The sequence below is a fragment of the Eurosta solidaginis genome, chromosome 2, assembly GCF_040869045.1.
Source record: "Eurosta solidaginis isolate ZX-2024a chromosome 2, ASM4086904v1, whole genome shotgun sequence".
Classification (NCBI taxonomy): Eukaryota; Metazoa; Arthropoda; class Insecta; order Diptera; family Tephritidae; genus Eurosta; species Eurosta solidaginis.
Window position 1 is genome coordinate 143,656,458 of NC_090320.1, and position 22,597 is coordinate 143,679,054.

Below are 22,597 nucleotides of genomic sequence, written 5' to 3' on the forward strand. Positions count from 1 at the left end.
CGCCATTTTTTTTTCTCATAAAAAACTTCAATCAATTCTGCAATCATCCCCACTAATCCCGGAGTGGGCCGATTTTTTTTTTTTTTAACTGAAAACAAAAACTTTAAACATTTTTTTGTATTTTTTCCGAAAAGTACATTTAAAAACAAATTTAAAAAAAGATCTCAAACGGTCAATTTTTGAAAAAGTTATAGCATTTTGAAAACAAAAACGATGTTTTTTTAAAAATTCATAACTTTTTTGAGTTGGATGAAAAAAATTTGAAAAAATTATGAAAAACGTATTTCGTAAGCTAGAAAAAGAAACTTTCAGCCAATTCTAAAGGGGTCGGGTTCAAAATTGGTCGAAATGGGATGGAATACCCCATATAGAGAAAACAACAAAACCATTGCATAACAAAGCCCTTGCATAAACAACAACAACGATGTATTTATTAATTTTAATATTTTTTTTATTAAATTTAATTTTATGTAAGTACAATTTTTATTTTAATATTAAATTAAAACTTTTGCAACTATAATATAAATTAAAATTTTATAATATTAAACCTTTTAAATTTTCAAATTTATTTTAAGATTATTTTTATATTTAAACAATTTTATATAAATTATTTAAATTAACTTATTTTTTTTTTATATATAAAAAGAAATATTTTATTTAAATTGTTAACTCCCTTTCCAAAAAAATTCTTAAATTTTTTCTAATTTTCAAATTTTTCATTTGAATTTATTTTCATATGGTTCAACGATCACCAATACGAACTCGTAATTTTACAAATTTTGAAAATCATAATAACAACTATACAAATAACATCATGGCTCACAATACAACTCAAAATTCTAACATTAATACAACACAAAACAACATCTCTAATATAACACAAGATACTTCAACACAAAATAACTTTACAAATTTTTCTTCTACTAAATCTATTAAATTACCACAATTTTGGCAAGAATCTCCCGATGCCTGGTTTCTACTTGTTGAAAGACAATTTGAAGTTAACAATATCAATGATGATAATTTAAAATTTCAAAATGTTTTAGTTAATCTTCAACGAGATACTCTGTCTAAAATTTTAGACGTTATTAACCCTCCCCTCTTTTCAATAAATATGATACAATCAAAAAAATTTTATGTGAAAGATTTTCTCTTAGTGAAGAGAAACGATTAGAACAATTATTTTCAAAAACTGAACTTGGTGATCGTTCACCATCTGAATTATTCAGATTTATGAAATCACTTTAGGTACTGACTCCATTGTAAGTCAAGAATTACTTTTCAAATTATGGATTCGTAAATTACCACAAGAAATACAAATCCATTTAACTTCTAGTAACAATCAAAATAAAGATGAATTAATTATTTTAGCTGACAAACTTTTTGAGTTTCGAGTATAAATAATAATATTTTAGGTTTAAGAAGAGATTTTGAATTTCCATTCATTATTGCGAATATTGATACACCAATTTTAGGAGCAAACTTTTTAGAAAAATTCGGAATTATTGTCAATATTAAAAATAAATAAATAATGGATTCTACTACAAAAATTAAAGTTGCTGGATCTTCTGGATTTTCTGATATTTTCTCACTCAAAATTCCTATTGTCGAAAATAAGTTTTCAAAATTACTTAATGAATTTCCATCTATTACGTGCGAACCAGATTATACTAAAAAAGTTAAACACCATACGGTTCATAGGATAGAAACAAAAGTATTTTACCATTTTCGAAACCCAGACGTCTTGATCCAATCAAACTTAAAATTGCTAAAGCTGAATTTGAATTTTTAGTTAAAAGATCCTCAAATCCTCCAATTGCATCTCCACTTCATCTCGTCCCTAAAAAAGAACCAAATGATTGGAGACCTTGCGGATGTGTTTACATACATTGATGACATTCTTATTTCCAGTGATAAAGAAGATCAACATATAAATCATTTAAAATCAGTTTTCAAAAGAATTGAAGAATATAATTTAAATATTAAACCTTCAAAATGTACTCTCGGTGTAAATAAATTAAATTTCTTAAGTTATGAAATTTCAGGCGAAGGTATTAAAACATCTTTAGATAGAATTGAAATCATAAAAAATTTTGAAAAACCAATGTCTATAAATAAATTACAAAAATTTTTGGGTATGATAAATTACTATCACAGATATATTAAAATGTTAGCAACAGAACTTAGTCCTCTGCATGAAATGTTAACACATGCAATTAAAAACAAACTCAAACAATTAAATTGGACAAATGAAACCACAACAGCTTTCGAAAATGTTAAAAAACGTTTTGTTAAAAATACTTTACTTACACATTTCGACAAAAATGGTACTTTATCATTAGCAGTAGATGCATCAAATGTTGCTATTGGAGCAGTTCTTCAACAAACTAGCAATAATATACTAGAACCCTTAGCTTATTTTTCAAGAAAATTAACTACAACAGAAACTAAATATTCAACATTTGATCGTGAACTTTTGGCAATTTATAATTCAATTAAACATTTTAAACATTTCCTTGAAGGTAGAACTTTTACAATTTATACTGATCATAAACCTTTAATTCATGTTCTAAATTCTAAAGTAGATAGATCTCCTCGTCAACTACGTCATCTTGAATATATTGCTCAATTTACAAATGATATTCAATATATACGTGGAAAAGACAACATAGTTGCCGACACACTTTCCCATATTCCAGAAATAAATGCAATTTCAACTCAAGATATAAATTTAGAAACTTTATATAAAGAACAACAAACTGATACAAAACCATTTCTGATCTAAATTCTAAAAATAATTTAAAAGAAATTCATATTCCAGCTATTAATTTAAACATATAGTGTGATGTTTCTCTACAACCTTTTCGACGTCATGTTCCACTTTCTATGAGAAGAATTATATTTGACAAAATTCACTCATTATCTCATCCAAGTATAAGAACAACTAGAAAATTAATTCAAAATAAATATTATTGGCCTAACATGCGTAAAGAAATTAACGATTGGACTTCATCTTGCATCAATTGTCAAAAGTCCATAATTTCAAGACATACTAATTCTCCTATTAAAAAAATTCAAATACCATCAGGTCGTTTTGAACATATTCATATGGATATTGTTGGACCTCTTCCAGTTTCAAATGAAAATTGTTATATTTTAACAATTATTGATAGATTTTCACGTTGGCCTGAAGCTTATCCACTTAAAGATATTTCAACAAATACTATAGTAAAAACTTTTATTCAAAATTATATACCACGATTTGGTATACCATTGAATATTACAGTAGATCAAGGTTCACAATTCAAAATTTTTTACGGAATTAACTAAACTTTTAGGTTCTCATAAAATTCATACATTTCCTTACCATCCCCAAGCAGATGGCATGATAGAGAGATTTCATCGAACTTTAAAAGCAGCAATTATAGCATCAAACGACTCGGTTCATTGGTCTGACATTTTACCATTCATTCTACTTCGTTTACGAACTTCTATTAAAGAAGATTTAAAATGTTCATCTGCTGAACTTCTTTATGGCCAAACACTTAGAATACTTGGTGAATTAATTATTTCAAATAGTAATAAAGGACATGATTTTTCTAATGACGCTCTTCATAAAATAAGAGAATATTTATCGTTTGTTCGTTCTAAAGTTTTTCCTCATAACAGAAAACTTTTTCGTTCCTAAAAAATTAGAAAATTGTGAGTATGTTTTTGTTAAAGTTCTTCGTAAATCTAATTTAGAATCACCTTATGAAGGACCTTTTAAAGTTATACCTAAGAAACATAAAACATTTACAATTCAATACAAAAATACTATTAAAAATATTTCAATTGATTTACTTAAACCAGCAAACATACTTACTAACTCTAATTTAAATACAAATACATTAAACAACATAAAACAAAAAAGGTTACATTTAATATTAATTAATAATTTGTTTGTTTTAAATTTTCTTGGAGGGGGAGTAAATATAGTGTTAACTACTTTGTATTCTTTACTTTAATTTTTAAAATAATTTTTAATTGAGTTTTCGTGTTAACTTAAAATTTTTGAATAACTTCAAAAAAAGAAAATTCTAATTAGTTGGAAAATATTTAAACTCAAAAATAAATAAAATAATATTTTTAAAAAATAAATATAATTTTTGATGGCCTTGTTTATATAAAAAAAGTATGGTTTTGTGAGCTCGAGGCCTTGCTTTAAATAAAACACTGTGTTAGTATTCACACATTTATTTGGTCGTTATTTCGACTTCAATCTGAAGTCATTTTCAAGACTTTTTTAAAACACAACATGAAACATAATATAATTCATATCACATACATACATACATTTATAACACTAGATCGACTTACTTGCATGGAAAAGCCTGATAGACTAATCAGGTGTTCCAACAAAATAATAGGAAGAGGGTGGAAAAAGGAAAGTAAACAATTAGAGTACCGCAAGTATAAACAAATTTTAAGGAACCGTATAAGTAAACAAAATTACACAACAACAATCATACACAGAAAATGTTTAAGAAAAACAAAACAAAATGCAACACAGCAAAATGTGCATAATATCCTCCTCCTCCAATCTGTTGTTTTTATTTATTATCAAAGTGTGAAGATAGGGTAGATCTCCATCTTTCTCCACCTCTACTGTAAATTTGATAGTGCTGTGGTATCCATTTAGCAATTTAAAAAAATAAATATTTAAATATTTGGTTAACCACCAAAGGCGGTAAGGCGTAGACTACGAGACGCCCTTGGGCGTATACAGCAAGGAGCCACAAAAGGTTTATAAAAGTTACGAGGACTTCGGGTTTTGGGATCTAGCCCAGAACAACCTGTCCGATGCAACCATCCCTTGACAAGAGTATGACCGTCCTAAAAAGATTCTTTTCCGGCAGACGCAGCAAAACCATTTCTCAGGACCGAGGTCAGGAGACGGACCCGGATTGGGTTCGATACCTTCCCGGAGCAAGAGAATATGGAGCAGTCCCGCTCCAAGGAGCTGCTGGGAGGATGACAATTTGTGGGAGGGACGCAACAAATTAAATGGGGTTACACTGAAATGACAGTCGGGAAAAATTCGGAGGCGGTACGGTACATAGAACCGACTACCTTGGGAAGCGGCATATTTCGTAATCAATGTTTATGGCATATGATATTCCGTAAATAACCGATGAAATTGTTTTTATTCCTTAGTATTTTTTTAATTAGATAAATGAAATAGAGTGTAACACTCTTCAATATAAAATGTTTTTGATTTCAGACGAAGCAGTTGCAATATCCGACGAAAGAGATGCTGACACCGATGAAGAAAATGATTATGAGGTAGGTCGCAATCGTTACATTGGAACAACTTTCTGTCTTTGTTTATCAAATTGGATGTGGTTCGAAAACGGTTTTGGTGTCGTAGGAAGTATGAATTAATAAATATACTTTTAACTTGGGTACCAACCTCGTAGGTAAAACAACATCGTAAGCTCAATCTCAAGGTTTCAAAACACACGGATCTAACTGCATGATCAGTGGCCCAACTACCGACTTTGTAGCCGAATCATTGGTACCAAATTGGCTTTTAATTGGGTGTACAATCACCAGCCTTTAAGGATAATGGCATCCGGTTGCAAGGCAACTCGACCTTCAGTTCCTTTACTATTATATTCCAAGCATAAATAATTCGCTGCAGCAGTTCTGACGCTTGGGACACCGCCAGATACATGATACAATTCCGCAAATTTACAGGAGGGAGGGCGCAAAGGACGGTTGGTCATAGGCGCGGATGCAAATGCCCACCACAATGCGTTGGGAGGAGCAGATACGAACAAGAGGGGCGAATCTCTATTTTGTTACATCCTGCAAACCAATTTGCAGATAGCCAACAGGGGAAATATCCCTACATACATTGGTCCAACATCCAGCAATGTCCTGGATATTACATTGAGCTGCGAGCGTGATATATCAAGGTATGATTAGATGGTGCCTGATAGACCATCCTTCTCCGACCATGCGTATATCAGCTTCAGGGGATGCTAAAGAGCGTAGAGAATTGAGAAACCTTTAGAAACCCTAGGTCAACGAACTGGACTAAATTCCAGAAAGAGGTAGAAACAAAACTGGGACAACCCAAAGAGGTTGTCAATGCGGAGGAACTGGAGGAGTCGAATGAATTCCTAACAAGGACGCTTATGACTGTGTCGTATAACAAAGCTTGCCCTCTAAGAAGGTTCAGAGGAAAAGAAAAGCCGCCATGGTAGAGCAGTGAGCTGAGTCTTCTAAGAAACATGTAAAAAAATGTTTAAGCTAGCAGAGACCGCGGAAAGCGAAGCGTGTCGGGACGAGTGCAGGGATCTACAAGCGCGAAATTTCCAGGGCGAAGAGAATCTCATGGAAAAGTTTCTTTACGGACATAGAGTGCTCCAGCGAAACAACACGGTTGAAAAAAGTGCAAGCAAGGGGAAGCATAGTCCAGGGACTAACAAAGAAAGAGAACGGGGAATGGTCACGTAATAGTGAGGAATCCCTTGTGGTGCTTTTCGACACACATTTCCCATCGGGAGATGGTTTAGAAGAGCCAGCAGACATCACTCACACTTCAATCACGGAGCGGGTAGTGCCGGGCTTGGTGACCGATACCAAGATCGAATGGGCAGTGAAGACGTTTTCCAAGTTTAAATGGCCGGGCCCAGATGGTATGTTCCCGGCCATACTACAAGTTGCAAGTAGGGCGGTCATGGAATGGTTTAAAATAATATTCGATGCGTGCATAAGACTGAATCATGCACCGCACTTTTGGAGAACTGCTCATGTAGCTTTCCTACCAAAGACGGGAGAGATAGGTCACGTGTATCCCAAAGACTATAGACCCATTAGTTTAACATCATTCTGCTCAAAACCTTGGGAGGCTGATAGATGTGTACATAAAGTCCAACGTGGATGGAAAGCTGCTCTTCACAACACAGCATGCGTACACCAAAGGCAAGTCGGTAGACACCGCATTGCATAGGGAAATCCCTGGAATATAAGGAATATACTCTCGGAGTCTTCCTGGACATTGCCGGTGCTTTCAATAATGTTTCTAAATGGGCGATTATGGATGGTCTTAATTATATTAAATACATCCAGCCTTAAACAGATGGATCGGCTGCATGTGGACGCTGGTCATCAACCAACTGCTCAGGCGATTCGATGAGGGACCCGTAAAACTTACGGCTTACGCAGATGACGTTGCAATTGTCATAATTCGAAAGTTTCTTCCAACTATTAGTTCTTTGATGGATCGGGCGCTTCAGGATATTCATGCCTGAGCATCTAGCATAGCATAGCATTAACAACTGCAACCAGGCTCGGTGCTTCGAGGCAGCTGAGCGCCGACCATACGGCCATAGTAGCATAGCGTCATCAATCACAAGACGAACAGACTACCTGATTCCCTATCTGCGCTTCGAGGGAGATCTTATGGCCACAATAGAGGTGGACGGTTGGCGCAAGGGTTCGCAAATGGCGGACGAGGCGATACATGTGTACCTACACAGATGGTTCCAAAGTAGTGGAAGGAGTACGGTCTGTGGTATACTGTGCTGACTCGGAAATAAACAGATCCTACAGGCTGCCGGATTACTGTAGCGTTTTCCAAGCGGAAATAATAGCCGTAACCAAAGCAGTAGAAAGCCTGGAAGAGAATAGCTTAAGCTGCAACCGTGTTAACTTTTATATTGACAGTAAAGAAGCAATTAAGGCAATAATCTCGCATAGAACAACATCTAAATGCGTGTTAGAGTGTAGGCAGTCTCTGCAGAGAATCGAGACTGGGAGAAGTATACATCTATACTGGGTCCCAGGACATATGAGAATAGATGGGAATGAAAAAGCGGATGAACTAGCTACGCAGGGCGCATCCCTTGAAGCTTGCTCCGTAGACGTCCCAATTAGACTGGGCGAGATTGAGGGAAGGCGAGAGGTGCACATGATCGACCAAGCGGGAAAGGTGTGGGTTCAAGCGCGGGGCTGCAAAGTGTCAAAGATTGTGTGTAGGTCTTACAAAGTTGCTTCTATCATTAAAAATAGAGGACTGTAGACTCATGACGGGTATTCTGACTAGACACTGCCTTCTGGCGTGGCATGCATCTAAATTAGGCTTGGTCAGTGATAGCAGATGTAGGAAGTGCGGGTTGGAGGAGGAAACGATCGAGCACGTTCTGTGCTCGTGGCCTACGCTTTCCAGGCTAAGACTCCTGCTATTAGGAGTGATACAGCTGTCAGATCTAGAAAAAGAAAGTGGCTTAAGTCCTAGGAAGCATCTGGTATTTGCCAAGAGGACGGAGTTATTTTATAACATAGGTCCTGGTTTTTGATATGGTTTTTCAGTTTGGTAGTTAGAAACAAACTTCTGGTAATACTACGGACTCAATCAGTCTATGTGAGGTCCTTATGGACCGGCCAGTTCAACCTAACCTAACCTAACAAATTTAATACAAGTATTAGGGATGTTACCAACCTTTACTGAGCACCAGGATAACCTACATCACTATTAAGGGATCTGATTATAGAATAACTACTTCGACGTCATCTATAAAATATACATATTTATTAAGCACGGTCACTAATCACATTTACCAGATCCGATGTTGTTATAGCAGTGCTCTGCCCCATCCAATAGGTGCGACCACTCACAAATTGTCATAAATATCCTCTAAATTAATAGTTTCAACAAGGGTGGACCAGAGTGAGAATAGTGTTAAAGGCGTTGGTTCCACATTGCAATTAAAGAAATGGTTGGTGTCATCTGGTGACACTTTGCAAGCAGGACATACATTACACTGGTCAACAGTGATTTTGGTGCAGCTCTACTTGTAACCAAATTTGGTAGTACTCGCTACCCTGATAAAAACTGTATACTTACTTTTTTAATGCTACGTACAGTTTTCTAGATAGGGTCAAGAACCCCTTTTTAAGAGGTTAAGGCATGTATGACCCCATAACTTTGTTTCTGTTTATTCTATCAACACAGTTTTGATGTCGTCGAAAAGAGTACATTTCGCCGATTCTATCAGTATACAAGTTGTTAATATATCTTCATAAACGTCAGAGAAATTATTGTTAAATTTTTTCATTTTTAATCACGGTTTTCTCGAATAATTGGTCAACCAGTGCATATGTAAATTATTTTAAAACAATCTATTAATTCTGTTTTCAAAGACATATAACTTTTTTATATCAGCGTAGATCTTCCTAATATATTCTATTTTAGTAAATTTTTAGTGTGAAAAAAAAATGTTTTGTTATTTATTTTATTATTAACTTTTTATTTACATAAAAACTTTCGTTTACGTGATTTTCGTGAATGAGGTATGGCAAGACATCACGTTGCATTCCCCATGAGTAGTCAGCCATCATATGCTGATCCCATCGGCCTTGGTACCTCTCTTCCATAGTTTTTAGGTCCTGGTGAAACCGTTCGCCTTGCTCTTCGCTATAGGAACCAAGATTCTCCGGAAACTGGCCAAAGTGGCTGTGGAGATAATGGACTTAGATGGACATGTTACATCCTAAGTTCTTGTAATTCTCTAGCATGTTGTTAGCAATATCAGAGTAGTTACTTGACTTGTGATTTCCCAGAAAGTTCTTAGTAACTTCAACAAACGAATTCCACGCAAGCAGTTCCAAACTGGTCATTGAATTTGAAAAATCAGTATCTTTTATCAACGTTCTTATCTGTGGGCCATCAAAAATACCCGCTTTTATTTTTTCTATGCTTAGCCTAGGAAATTTTGTCGTTATGTAAAGAAAATATTGTAAATTTTTATCTATCGCCTTCACAAATTGTTTCATTAGACCCAGTTTAATGTGTAAGGGTGGCAAAATAATTGAATCTCTTGTAACTAAAGGTGGGTTTATCACATTCTGTTTTCCCATTTCCAACATCTCACGTACAGGCCAGTCCCTTTCTGTCCAGTGTTGGTGCTTGGCACGACTATCCCACAGGCAATAAAAACATGGGCATTTGGTGTATCCACTTTGTTGTACTAACAAAAAGTTAACCATCTTATCAATTATGTTCGTTATACTTGGTTTTGTCTAAAACAAGTGCAATATTTTGATATTCTTCCTTTAATTTAGTTGAATGAGCAATGGGAATTGAACTATATTGGTTGCCATTGTGTGAAAGAACACACTTAAGGCCTCGTTTAGAGCCGTCTATGAAGAGACGCCATTCATTTGGGTGGTATTCTGAAAGACCCATTTTGAGAAGGAGGCCTTGCACATCTGAACAAAAAATATATCATTTTCCGAATTAAAAAATGGCATCAAGTCTTGCTCTCTTGTACGGTAGAGAGTCACTTTCGTACCTGTAGCCAACAAGTTTTTTTCTTTTAATCTAGAACTTCTGCAGATTCCTTAGATAATTCAAGATCCTTTATTAGATCGTTTAATTCTACTTGGGTAAAAGTTGTTGGCTCAGTAGACGCTATTTCTTCGATATCACTATCGCTAGACACTTCACTATTCGATGATTCACGGGTAGAATAAAATGTTGTGCTTCCTCTGAATGTGGTAAAGGTCTCTTAGCGGATTGAACGTTTGGATATATCGTTTTTTTAACATTAACACCACGCATATCGACACAGCAAAAGTGGCTTCTTTTACCATTGACCCAGTGTCTCAAGTATTCACAGCACATTTTGCAAACTATTCGAGGTATCCACGGCTTGTTTTTGTCTACAACTTGCAATTTAAAGTACAAAAAATAAACACTTTTTATAAAATCTGTTATACTTTTCCTGAATTTTTGGACTATGTATTCCCCACAAATGTAGCAAAACACATTTGGGTCATTGACACAACTACCTCGTGATGAAGACATGATACTGAAATTTTTTTATTTATTTATAGAAAGGCACTAACACTTGAAACCCCGCTCCCGAAAGTACTAATTACAGAAAATTTAAAAAATACAGGGGAAGGAAAAAATTTTTATAAAATATAATTTTTTTTTTTCACAGTAGAAATGTACTAAAGTAGAAAGTCCCAGAAAGATCTACGCGGATATAAAAAAGTTAAATGTCTTTGAAAACAGAATTAATAGGAGATTGTTTTAAAATAATTTACATATGCACTGTTTGGCAAATTATTCGAGAAAACCGTGATTAAAAATGAAAAAATTTTACAAAAAATTGAATTTCTCACATTATTTTGGCAATTTCTCTGATGTTTGTGAAGACATATTAACAACTTTTATACTGATAGAAGTGGCGAAATGTACTCTTTTCAACGACATCAAAACTGTGTTGATAAACAGAAACAAAGTTATGGGGTCATACAGGCCTTAACCTCTTAAAAAGGGGTTCTTGACCCTATCTAGAAAACTGTACGTAGCATTAAAAAAGTAAGTATACAGTTTTTATCAGGGTAGCGAGTACTACCAAATTTGGTTACAAGTAGTGCTGCACCAAACCAAAACTCTTATTTTGTTGACCTGTGTTATGTATGCCGGAGTCGATTCTGGAGTTTAACCTGTTGCAGTATCCGTACTTGAGCTAGAGTGAAGTGCGTCTTGTTTTCCTCTTATGTGAGTTCAGGGTTTTTAAATTTAAGAACTGGGTTCGCTAGGCAAATCTTGGCATAGTTGTCCGATTGTTAACTGTTATCTACAAACGATAGGCATCTGCTTAACCACTATTTACTCTACAGGAATACTTTGAGGTCACAATTCAGGAATGTAATCAACCCTTTCCTTGACCGTGCGCAGAAGGATCTTTGAAATATTCATGCTGTATGTCAACTTTCCAAAGAAGAAGACTGCATTGCTCCAAAGGTAATGCTTTATTGTCTGATTCGACAGCTGAAGTGAACGCATTACTCCGAAGAGAATTCTTTATTGCCAACTTCAGCTTCATTAGGTATGCTTATTGTCAAAGCCAAAAGAAAAATCCAAAATGTGACATGAAACAACGACACCGCGATTCATCCGACTTTTCAAAGCAGGAGCTAATACCTCATTATAAGCATAATGCGATGCATTGTATCAGGTCGCAACTGGCTTGTCCTGCTCCTCGTGGTACAGCTTTATTGCCCATGGTAGGGTCCAAGCGATGCCGGTGCCCGCATTGTCCCCTTTCGAGTAAACACTTCCAGCTGATATAGCCTGATTAGTAAGCGTTAGTAATTAGATGACGCTAATTGGCTATGTAATACTTCAACCATCGTAGGAGTGCAGGGTTCGAATCCCACTCCCGGGAGAAAAGGCTTTGAAGAGATTTAAAAAAGGTATAATCGAAACAGCTGTCGCCTTGTCCGTCCTGACATCACGTTTAAATTTTTCCCAAATTATTAAAGAAATTATATATAAGAAATTGCTTTAAATAAATGTTTTCATATATTTAAAGCAATAAGGGTAATCCCCGCTTAAAAACTCATACAAATAGACAACATTGGTGTTAATTCGTTGTAGTTCTATAAATAGAACAAAGCAGCAACACCAAGCTTCTGTGAAACCGTCTTACCAACGCATAACTTTACCATATGATGCCATGCGAAGTGTGGACTATGAATAAAGAAAAATATGCAAAGAAGGCAATTGGGATAAGGTTTACAGCAACTAAGGCATGATGTGATTGAATGCGTTTATAACACTTCAACCATCGTAGGAGTGCAGGGTCGAATCCCACTCCCGGGAGAAAAGGCTTTGAAGAGATTTAAAAAAGGTATAATCGAAACAGCTACCGCCTTGTCCGTCCTGATGTCACGTAGTTTAAATTTTTTCCCAATTATTAAATAAATTATAGATTAAAGATTGCTTCAAATAAATGTTTTCATACATTTATAACAATAAGGGTAATCCCCGCTTAAAAACTCATACAAATAGACAACATTGGTGTTAATTCGTTGTAGTTCTATAACTAGAACAAAGCAACAACACCAAGTTTCTCTGAAACCGCCTTACCAACGCATATGATGCCATACGAAGTATGGACTATGAATAAAGAAAAATATGCAAAGAAGGCAATTGGGATAAGGTTTACAACAACTAAGGCATGACGTGGCTGAATGCGTTTATAACACTTCAACCATCGCACTATGGTCTGGCGAGCACTGTTTGCTGGTCAAAACTCGAGGAGTTATCCGATTGTTTTGAAAATTGGCATACATGGGGTTTCGAGGTTTTTAATTTCGAATCTGATGTCAGAATTTTAAAATTTAAAATGGCGGATCCAATGTGGCGGCCAATTTTATTAATATATCTGTTTTATTCAAAATTTTGTATAAATCCAGGGTTTTCGTAGTCTCTGATCATCTTTCACCCAACTAAATTAGGGTGAGTCGAATTTTGTTTTTTTTTATTTACAAGTTATTTTCAAGGAACACAGAACGATAAAAGAAGCCAATCTGATGTTTTCCATGTTTTCTATTAACCATTAACGTAAGTCATTTTAAGTACAGCCATTATTTTCCTAGTAACAATAATAACACTGTCTTATACAGTTTTGAAAAGTTCAAATACTCAGCTTTGAGATTATGCTACTCTTATTGAAAAAGATTGCGAAAATTATGAAAAAATTAAATATTTTCAGATGTGCTTCAAATAAAACTTGTTTGGTTAGACATAAATTTCGAGATTATTTGTATTTGGATTATATTTGCACAATATTGTTTTAATTTATTCGAAACTACAAACATATTACAATAGAAAAATAGTAGTTATAGTAACAAAAATAATGCTGTAACATTTTAAATGAGTTTTTATATGTCATTTTCTAACCCTAAGCTATATAAAAGTGCATCGAAGCTTGGATCGATATCGAAATTCTCTAGATCGCGCCCCTCTTCGTCTTGCTCGCGTTCATTACTTGGTAAATAGCTATCCGCACTGCTCAGCAAGGATCTTACTTCTGCTGGAAGTTGCATACGTGCCTTTTTTTTTGATCCGTCTGAAAAGACTTACGCTCGAAATCCGTGGGTCTGACGTATCCAAGGCTCTGCAAAATACGTCCCCAAGGTTAATAACTCGACTGTTTTTGCGAGCATGGTGCAGCTTATCGAATTTATAAAGTTTGTGTCTACTCTCTGATTCATCTTCCCCAAAATATCCAACTGGAAGTATCATGCTCTTAATAATTTGTTTGGAGTGAATAAGAACTTTGTGTACGGTAGCTGTCAGCGGGCACCAAGGATATTTTTGATACATGATTTCTGCTGTTCGGAAACAGAAACATTGTTAAAGTCTAGCAGAAGTTGGCATGACAAGCATGTCAGTATTATTTGTCAACACCAGTGATTTCTGCAAATATTTCATTATTCAAAAAAGCGCGTCGTGATGTGCTCCCGTCGTTTGTATTTCCAAACCCTCCAACTCTTGGTTTATCAACATGCAGTCCAAGTTTTTCCCAAAACAAGTCTTGAATTTTCTTTTTGTTTCCTTCAACTATGCGCTTATCTGCTTCATTGCGAATTTGCCACTTTTTACGTCTTTTTTATAACTAAGATGAACAACGAATTCAAAAAACCTTATCAAGCAATGTAAAGGACTTATTTCATATCGTTAACTGCCGGGATTTGGTTTGAACTTATCTGACGAGGGGTCTGTTATTTTTAAAAATTCTTTTGGAGTTGCACTGCATATCGGACAAGTTTGAGTTGACTTGGTTTCAGTTAATATATTTAAAACTTTTCCATCAATTGCTGTCAAATAAAACTTGCAATTAATTTGGAGTTTTTCTGAGTATCTATTGTAATTAGGACAGATTCCATTTCTTCGATTTCTTTTTTAATATTTTTATCTTCATTCAAGATAACCCCTCTTGTTTCTTTTATATATTCTAATCCAGTGGGTTGTGGTGGTCGATTGCACCATAAAATGTTTCCAACTGCATCTTTTAAGCATAAAGGTGTAAACGTGGTAGCAAGGAGCGAAGTGTTCAATTGCGATGTTATTGATGAGGACGGAAATTTCTGTTTAAAGAGAGAATGACCCGTGCTACTATCAAACCCGTAACTGATAGTTAAATCAGCAACTAAAAACTCCCCTTTTTTGAACTCCATGGTTGCAATGATTACGTCCTTTTGTAACTCAACATTGCTTTCGCTTGTATGCCTTATTAACACGTGTAACGAAACTTTTGCATAATTTTTTGTTACAGTGATTATCGCCGGTCGACACTCGCGCGTTTTGTTTAAAATCTCTTCATATGGCGGCTAAATGTAAGAATTTTGTCTATTATTTCCAAGCGCGTATTCATATACTCCTCCTTCGTGTGGTTATTGTCTAAAATGAAAGCTAAGGCTTCATTTCCAGACATCGGAATGGGAGATCTTTCGTTAAATTTATTTTCAACAACTTTTCTGAGTTTGGAAACATTTGAGGGATTTTGACAAACTGTCCTCAAAAGTAGCAGCTAAATCAACATTACCTCTTTTTACCACAGCCGTAGAAGTGGCACGAAGCATTAAACCTAGGTTGTTTTCTTGACATTCTGCTAGCTTTGCAGCTTGTCTTCTTTGGGATCGGTCTGATTTTTCATTGAAAACAAGTGGTTTGCGGGCCATTTTTGATATGGAGGTTAAAGAAAATGATTTCGGTTTTTTATTACAGCTTCCGTTTGAAGCCAATCAGCGTTTTTTCTCAAAAAATGTTCGGGCTTTCTAAAACATTTCTCCCATCTCTCACTCATTTGCAGGCATATTATGCATAAGCGGAGCCATCCGCACAACTCCAACGGAGACTATGAATGTGATACTGAACCTACTACCCATAGATATAGTAGGCATTAAATATGCAGCATGTGCAGCTATAGGGCTGAGGAAAATGGCCACATGGTCTCACTGCAACCATACTGAGATTTTAGACAGATTCTGCTTACCAGAGTGGAGAGATTTCTGCAAACCACATACCAATTTTAACAAGCGATAAACATCTCGTATCTCCCTGAGAGGGAGCAGTGGGTGAATGACACATATTGGCCCACTGACAGCATTCAGATCTACACAGATGGATATAAACTGGAAAACAGGGTCGGAGGGGGTGTCTTTTCGGAAGGATTAGACATACAAAGATCGTTTCGCCTTCCGGATCACTGCAGCGTATTTCAAGTCGAGCTTGTAGCTATACAAGACGCTGTGGACTGCCTAAGGCAGAAGGTAGTCTCTCAGAGGCGCATTTATATTTTCTCAGACAGTCAAGCAGCGCTGAAAGCCCTTGACTCTGCCACAACTAATTCTGAAACTGTTGTAGGCTTCTCAGATCACTTTACGTGATGGCTGAATAGTTTACTCTGCATCTGGTAGGGGTTCCGGGGCATAGGGACATACCAGGTAATGAGATGGCAGATGAGCTTGCAAGAAAGGGTACCTCCCACTTTCGTCATCCTGGAAGAGGTTGGGCATGCCGCTCTCCACCTGCAAGCTCGAGATAAAGGAGGCTCTATTGATGGAAGCGGGAACTAGGTGGAAGCATCATGATCAAAACCAGGCATGCTTAACCAACGAACCGATATAATTTCGTTACGATAATTAACGTTAATAAACGAAACGAAGTCATTTCGTTTCGTTTATTAACGTTAAGAACGTCAAGTTAACGAAATTATTTCGTTTCGTTTTCTGCCATATCAAAACGAAATCAAATCGTTTATGTTGATTATTAATTTCAAACTATGCTGGCAAAGCTGATTGAAGGCGGAGTCATTAAAGGTGAAAGCATTGGCCAAGCTGATTGCAACTTTTCTCATGAATTTTGACAGTACGAACATTTCTCAAAGTATTTTTGACATTACCACCAACGAAGTACACAAACAAACTACATGGAGCTGTTACCACCTTACGGCTTCAATGGCTATAGCATTGCCAGCACAATTCAAACATAAAGTATCAGTTTTTGTTAACGTGGAAATTTTTTGATAAACGATTAGCTTAACGTTAAGGTGCATCCCTAATCAAAACTCACATGGCCGGAATGGAATGAGAAGAGATCGCGTGAGCTTCTCACCCTCCGTAAGAGGGATCTTTCCTTAGTTTTGGGTCTTCTCACTGGTCGCATCTGTATTGGACCGCATGCGAAAAGGATTGGCGCTCCATTTAATGATTATTATAGAAGCTGCGGCAACGAAGAAGAGCCTGGAACTGTTAGGCATCTACTTTGCGAATGTCCAGCGCTCGGTAGAGAAAGGAAACGTTTCATGTGCAAGATGTTTCTTGTAGATCTGACTGATATAGCTGAGGTCAATACACGACTTGGTTAGTTAGCTTGGTTAGCTTAACAAACTCAACGAAGGGGTTTGATTAGGAGAGTAGGACCGTGTGGTTTCACAATGGGCCTATAAAGGCCTAAGTGTGCCGCTCCGATGCGGACGGCAGCCACTTGAACCTAACCTAAAAGTTACCAACAATAATTTAAAAGGGTTTGCTAAACGCGTAGAGGAATTATCTGATGCTTTAGAGAGGTATCTAATTATTGAGGGAATGCCAAAAGCAAAAGCGCACGAGATGGCATTCGAACAGTCAGTAAACGTTTGAAGGCTAAATACGCGCTCAGACTTAGTCAAAGCAATTCTGGCATCAACCTCTAACCTACTAAAAATGTTTTTTGTCTGAATTTAAATTACTCGAATTTTATAGAAATTTAAATAACCGGATCTAGCAAACTATGCACATTTTTACTAGATACACAGGCGGATATTTCTTTGATTAAAATGTCAAGTTTAAATAAGCATCCCATTAACTCTGACGATATAGTTAATATCAGTGGCGTTACATCAAATTCTGTTCCTACTTTGGGTAAAATAAATATAGACCTACATTTTTCTAATAGTCCTGTTGAACACAGCTTACATGTGGTAAACGATGACCTCAATATTCCATCAGACGGTATACTGGGCAAAGACTTTCTTCACCATAACAAATGTGTAATAAATTATTCAAATAGTGGCATCTCATTCTGGGCAAATAAAGAAAAGTCAATGTGCCAATCCCACACGAAAAGGAAAGAGATGTGTATTATACCACCAAGATGCGAAATTTTTCGAATTTTCGACTTAGGTCACTCAATAACTCGACTTTTCGTTGAGTCTCAAGAAATACAAAAAGGCGTATTTACCGCAAGATGCACTACAAACTGTAATAACCCAGCCATAAAATTAATCAATACCACAAGTGATGTACAATTCGTACACAAAATTTCTATTAAAACAGAAAACCTATCAAATTATCACGTCTATGTAATCGACAAAACTAAGTCAGGTGAGAAACGAATTAATGAAATAACTTCGATTTTAAAAAATCAAATTCCCAAAGATGCACCATCTGAACATTTAGATCTCTGCATGCAATATGCTGACACATTCGCGCTTGATAACGATAAAATGACGTTAAAAATGTTTATGAGCAGAAATTGAACCAGTGTATATAAAGAATTATCGTCTACGCCATTCTCAGCGGGAAGAAATTAACAAACAAGTCACAAAATTACTAGAAAATGATTCAGTCGAAGAAAGCTATTCTAACTACCACAGTCCCCTTTATCCTAGTTCCTAAAAAGAAAATCAATGAGACAAAAGCGTACAGAATGTGTGTTGATTTTCGTGCAGTTAACAAGAAGCTAATAGCACATAAATTCCCATTAGCACGAATCGATGATATTTTAGACAGAGCCAAATTTTTCTCAACCTTAGACCTTTTTTCTAGATTTCCCCAAATACCTTTATACGTAGACTGACGCGATATAACCTCATTTTCTACTGATCGCGGAGCGTATCGATGGAAGGTATTGCAATTTCAATTCATTTATTGCAAAAAGAGTATTAGTACAATAAGATCTAAGATATTTTATAGTACAGCAAACAGATAAATAGCAATGATAAAAAATAGATGTAATAACAGAAGGTTGTGTAGGTTAAATTATCGTATTAAATATAGAGGAGTAAAATACGAAAGTATCTAACATAAACAAATAATTAAATGCAATAATAAAACAATGTTTACACTCATAGATATTGATGGCGAAAACTCAAGAAGTATAATGGTTTCCACTAAAGTGCGCATAAAGAACATTTTTAAAGTTGTTTTTATTTAGACTACTGCGAATGGATCCTGGAATAGAGTTCCAAAGGCGAATAGCATTGACAAAGAATAGCGGTCCAGATGTTAGATAGTTATAAGTTGGTACTATTAGGTCGTTGATCCGAGCAGATCTGGGGGAAGAAAATTTGCTTATCATATAGGTAACTAGGCTCTTTATACATGATAAGTCGACAAAGGAAAATGCAGTTTCTAGCTTTCAGATATTCGGAGATGTCACAGCCCAGTAGACGCGCTCTCCAGCTGGATATATGATCAAATCTAGCTAAACCGAATTCATAACGTGTAACATGATGTTACAATAACATCACCCCCCTGTATTTCCTTGTTCCCTTAAACCTGAACCTCCCTGTACTTATTTTTCTATAGCATAGCCAACAACCACTATGGTGAATAACCACACGCTACCAACGACTGATAGCAAACCAATGGTGTGTTCCGTCAACACAAGAAAATCGCAATAATGGTGTATTGGTTTCTCAACCAGTTTGCGGCACCACCCATATAAACAGCGAATTTTCATTTTTGCAATTCAGTCCTCGCAAGTGAGCCAGCGGGAGTGGATGTCTTTTTAAAGACATACTTTTCCCTCCAGCTAGCTAGCTGAGTGGAAGGGGCACAGTCATGGCGCGGGTCACCCTTCACTTAGGTAAGGACGACGGGAGGATGCCTTGTGCTACTTTGCCCCCCGCACCTTCCTAGGTGTTGAGCGGCCCGACGCCATCATGGCAATTTAACCCCTTCCCCTCAGTTCTAGCTTCGGCTGGCTGATTGGAAGGGGCGCTGTCATTGCGCGGGTCACCCTTCACTTAGGTAAGGACGACGGGGAGGATGCCTTGTGCTACTTTGCCCCCCGCGCCCTCCTAGGTGTTGTGCGGGCCGATGCCTTAATGACCATACAACCCCTCCCCCTCAGTCCTAGCTTCAGCTGGCTGAGTGGCAGGGGCGCCGTCATGGCGCGGGTCACCCTTCACTTAGGTAAGAACGACGGGAGGATGCCTTGTGCTACTTTGCCCCCCGCGCCCTCCTAGGTGTTGAGCGGCCCGACGCCTTCATGACGATTCGACCCCTTCCCCTCAGCTTTGGTTTCGGCCGTGAGCCGGTGCGTGCGCACAGGGGCTACCGCTGTGCCCTTAAGGTGCACTTCCCCTCCGCCCACGGGTCGACCCACGGTGTCTCGGCTGGTGCAACCCCGCCCCCTTACGCACCTTGTACTAGTGTGTAAGTAGGGATGCGGGGGGTGTCCAGCGGTGAAACCAGCACTAACGAGTCCTCGCATTCTCTTCCGCAGGTGACCGACCCCGCCGACTATCGAAGACTACCGATCAAGCCAATCCCGCCAACCGACCCCGCCCGGAACGAGCTGGCAATGTCCAGGTAAATACCATCGCCAGCGTGCTTCCCTCTCACCCCGGCCCTGGTACGCGCTCCGTAGCCCACCGCCGCTGCTACACCAACCAATGGCCGCTTGCCATCCTACCGCCGTTAAGCCTCTGCATCCGTCACGCCGCTGCTACGACGACTGTTGGCCGTCTGCCATCCTACCGCCGTTAAGCTGCTGCATCCGTCGCGCCGCTGCTACGATGACCGTAGGCCGTCCGCCATCCTACCGCCGTTAAGCCGCTGCATCCGTCACGCCGCTGCTACGACACCGTTGCCCGTCCGCTATCCTACCGCCGTTAAGCGGCTGCATCCGTCACGCCGCGGCATCCGTCCCGCCGCTGCTATACCAGCCACTGGCCGCTTGCCATCCTACCACCGTTAAGCCGCTGCTTCCGTACCGCCGTACCAATCCGTCCGTTACCCGACCGTTCAGCCATCCTACCTAACCTCTGCTCCAACGACCGTTTGCCCGGGCTCCGCCCCCATCACCATCTTCCGACGGAAAGCTGCTGCCCGTCTGATGCCTCCAGACGTGTGTGCGTATGTTCGTAACACATAAATATTGTGTATTTATTCAGTAGGGCTTTGTGGGACCTTTACTCGACTCTGGATTGACTGAGCGTTACCCCAGCCTTAGACAAAACCCACCTTATAAATGGCGCCCGAGCAGGGACCTCCCTCCGCAGATGACCGTGGATAAACAAATACAACAACCACCAACAATGCCGGGGCGGGTTCGACAAACACACCGCTAGAAACAACACATACACCGGTTCCTGAAGGCACGCTGCTGAGTACCGAATCGCTAAATTGGATCTACTTACTAAAGAGGGAGAGGCTGATCGAGGTGTGTAAGGAACAACGAATCAACGTGGAAGGCCAGACCGTAGCCGAGCTGCGTCGCATACTGTGCACTTACGTGCGAGCGAAACGCACTAGAAAATCAAGTGAAGACCTGCTGAAGGAGCTGGAACAGGAAGTGAACGAGGAAGAAGGGAAGTCCGCTATGCTACCTCAGCCAACAACAAAGCCGATCCCCTCAATCCAGATCCACAGCCCACATTCGCACGGAGGAACGTATCACCGAAACGAGACGAATTGAGCGACGGTGAACTGATGAATACCGTTCGCCGCTGGGATTTGCACTTTTCGGGAGAGGAGCCAGTGCACGATTTTCTTGAGAGGATAGAGGAGCTTGCCGAATGCTACCGCATCTCCGTCGACTGGCTCCTCATAACGCTGCCGGAGCTACTACACGGGAAAGCACTGAAATGGTACCGCGTCCGTAAGCAACACATACACCGCTGGAGCGATCTGCGGAAGGGGGTGCAATGTTTTTGTCTACGTAAGCGACGCCTACGACATTTGGAAGAGGCCATCCGACAACGCAAACAGCAAGGCCGGGAGAAGGCCAAGGACTACATCCTCGCGCTGGAAACGCTGATCCGCCAGCACCCGACGATGTGCGAAGAGAATCTACGCGTGGAAGAGAGTCTGCGCGTGGAATACCGCCTTTTCGTCAAGCGCAGCGAGTTTAGGACGATCGAGGAGCTCCTGGAGCTAACGGAGGAGTATGAGCTAGTCACGAATCTACAACAGCATCGGCAGCAGAAATCAATTTCGGTAGAGATCTTTCAGCAACGCAGCAAGTGCGCACGGAGGGAGCAGTACCAGCAGAGCCACCAACCGTACCACCGTCCATCACCAAGTTATGGGACGATATAAAAGCGCACCTAGTCAAAGCTTCAAGGCAACAGAAAAAACACTACGACTTACGCAGACGGCAATGGAAACCACGCATAGGCGAGCAGGTGATGAAAAGGGACCACTCACTCTCATCCGCGGCAGACAAATTTGCCCAGAAGTTAGCACCAAAATTTTCCGGCCCATACTCGGTGATGGAATATGTTTCCACGAACACGGTGAAACTAGGCCTCCCGGAGCGATCAAAGCGACAACACGCACACGCGCACCTACAAGACTTAAAGCCGTACGAGTCCTAAACAACCCGTTTATTTATTCATTTCAGAAACCAAACCGTCCAACATGAGTCGAAAGCAACGGCAACCCATACCACCGGACACACCAAAACCTATACGGCAGTGGTGCCCACCGATTGAGGCAACGTTATGGCCGGCAGACAAGCCTAGGATTC

The 22,597-nt window shown here is 38.6% G+C and overlaps 1 protein-coding gene across 3 annotated transcripts in view; it reads left to right on the forward strand.

Moving 5' to 3' along the window:
* Positions 1-22,597, forward strand: part of LOC137240268 (MPN domain-containing protein CG4751) — an 834,976-nt gene that overhangs the window by 163,642 nt on the left and 648,737 nt on the right. For 2 of the 3 annotated variants that reach the window (XM_067766305.1, XM_067766306.1), the window contains exon 2: positions 5,264-5,325. The exons of the other annotated variant lie outside the window; for it this stretch is intronic. In XM_067766305.1, coding sequence (XP_067622406.1) covers positions 5,264-5,325 — 62 coding nt within the window. The remainder of the gene's footprint in view (positions 1-5,263; positions 5,326-22,597) is intronic. 3 annotated transcript variants of the gene reach the window in all.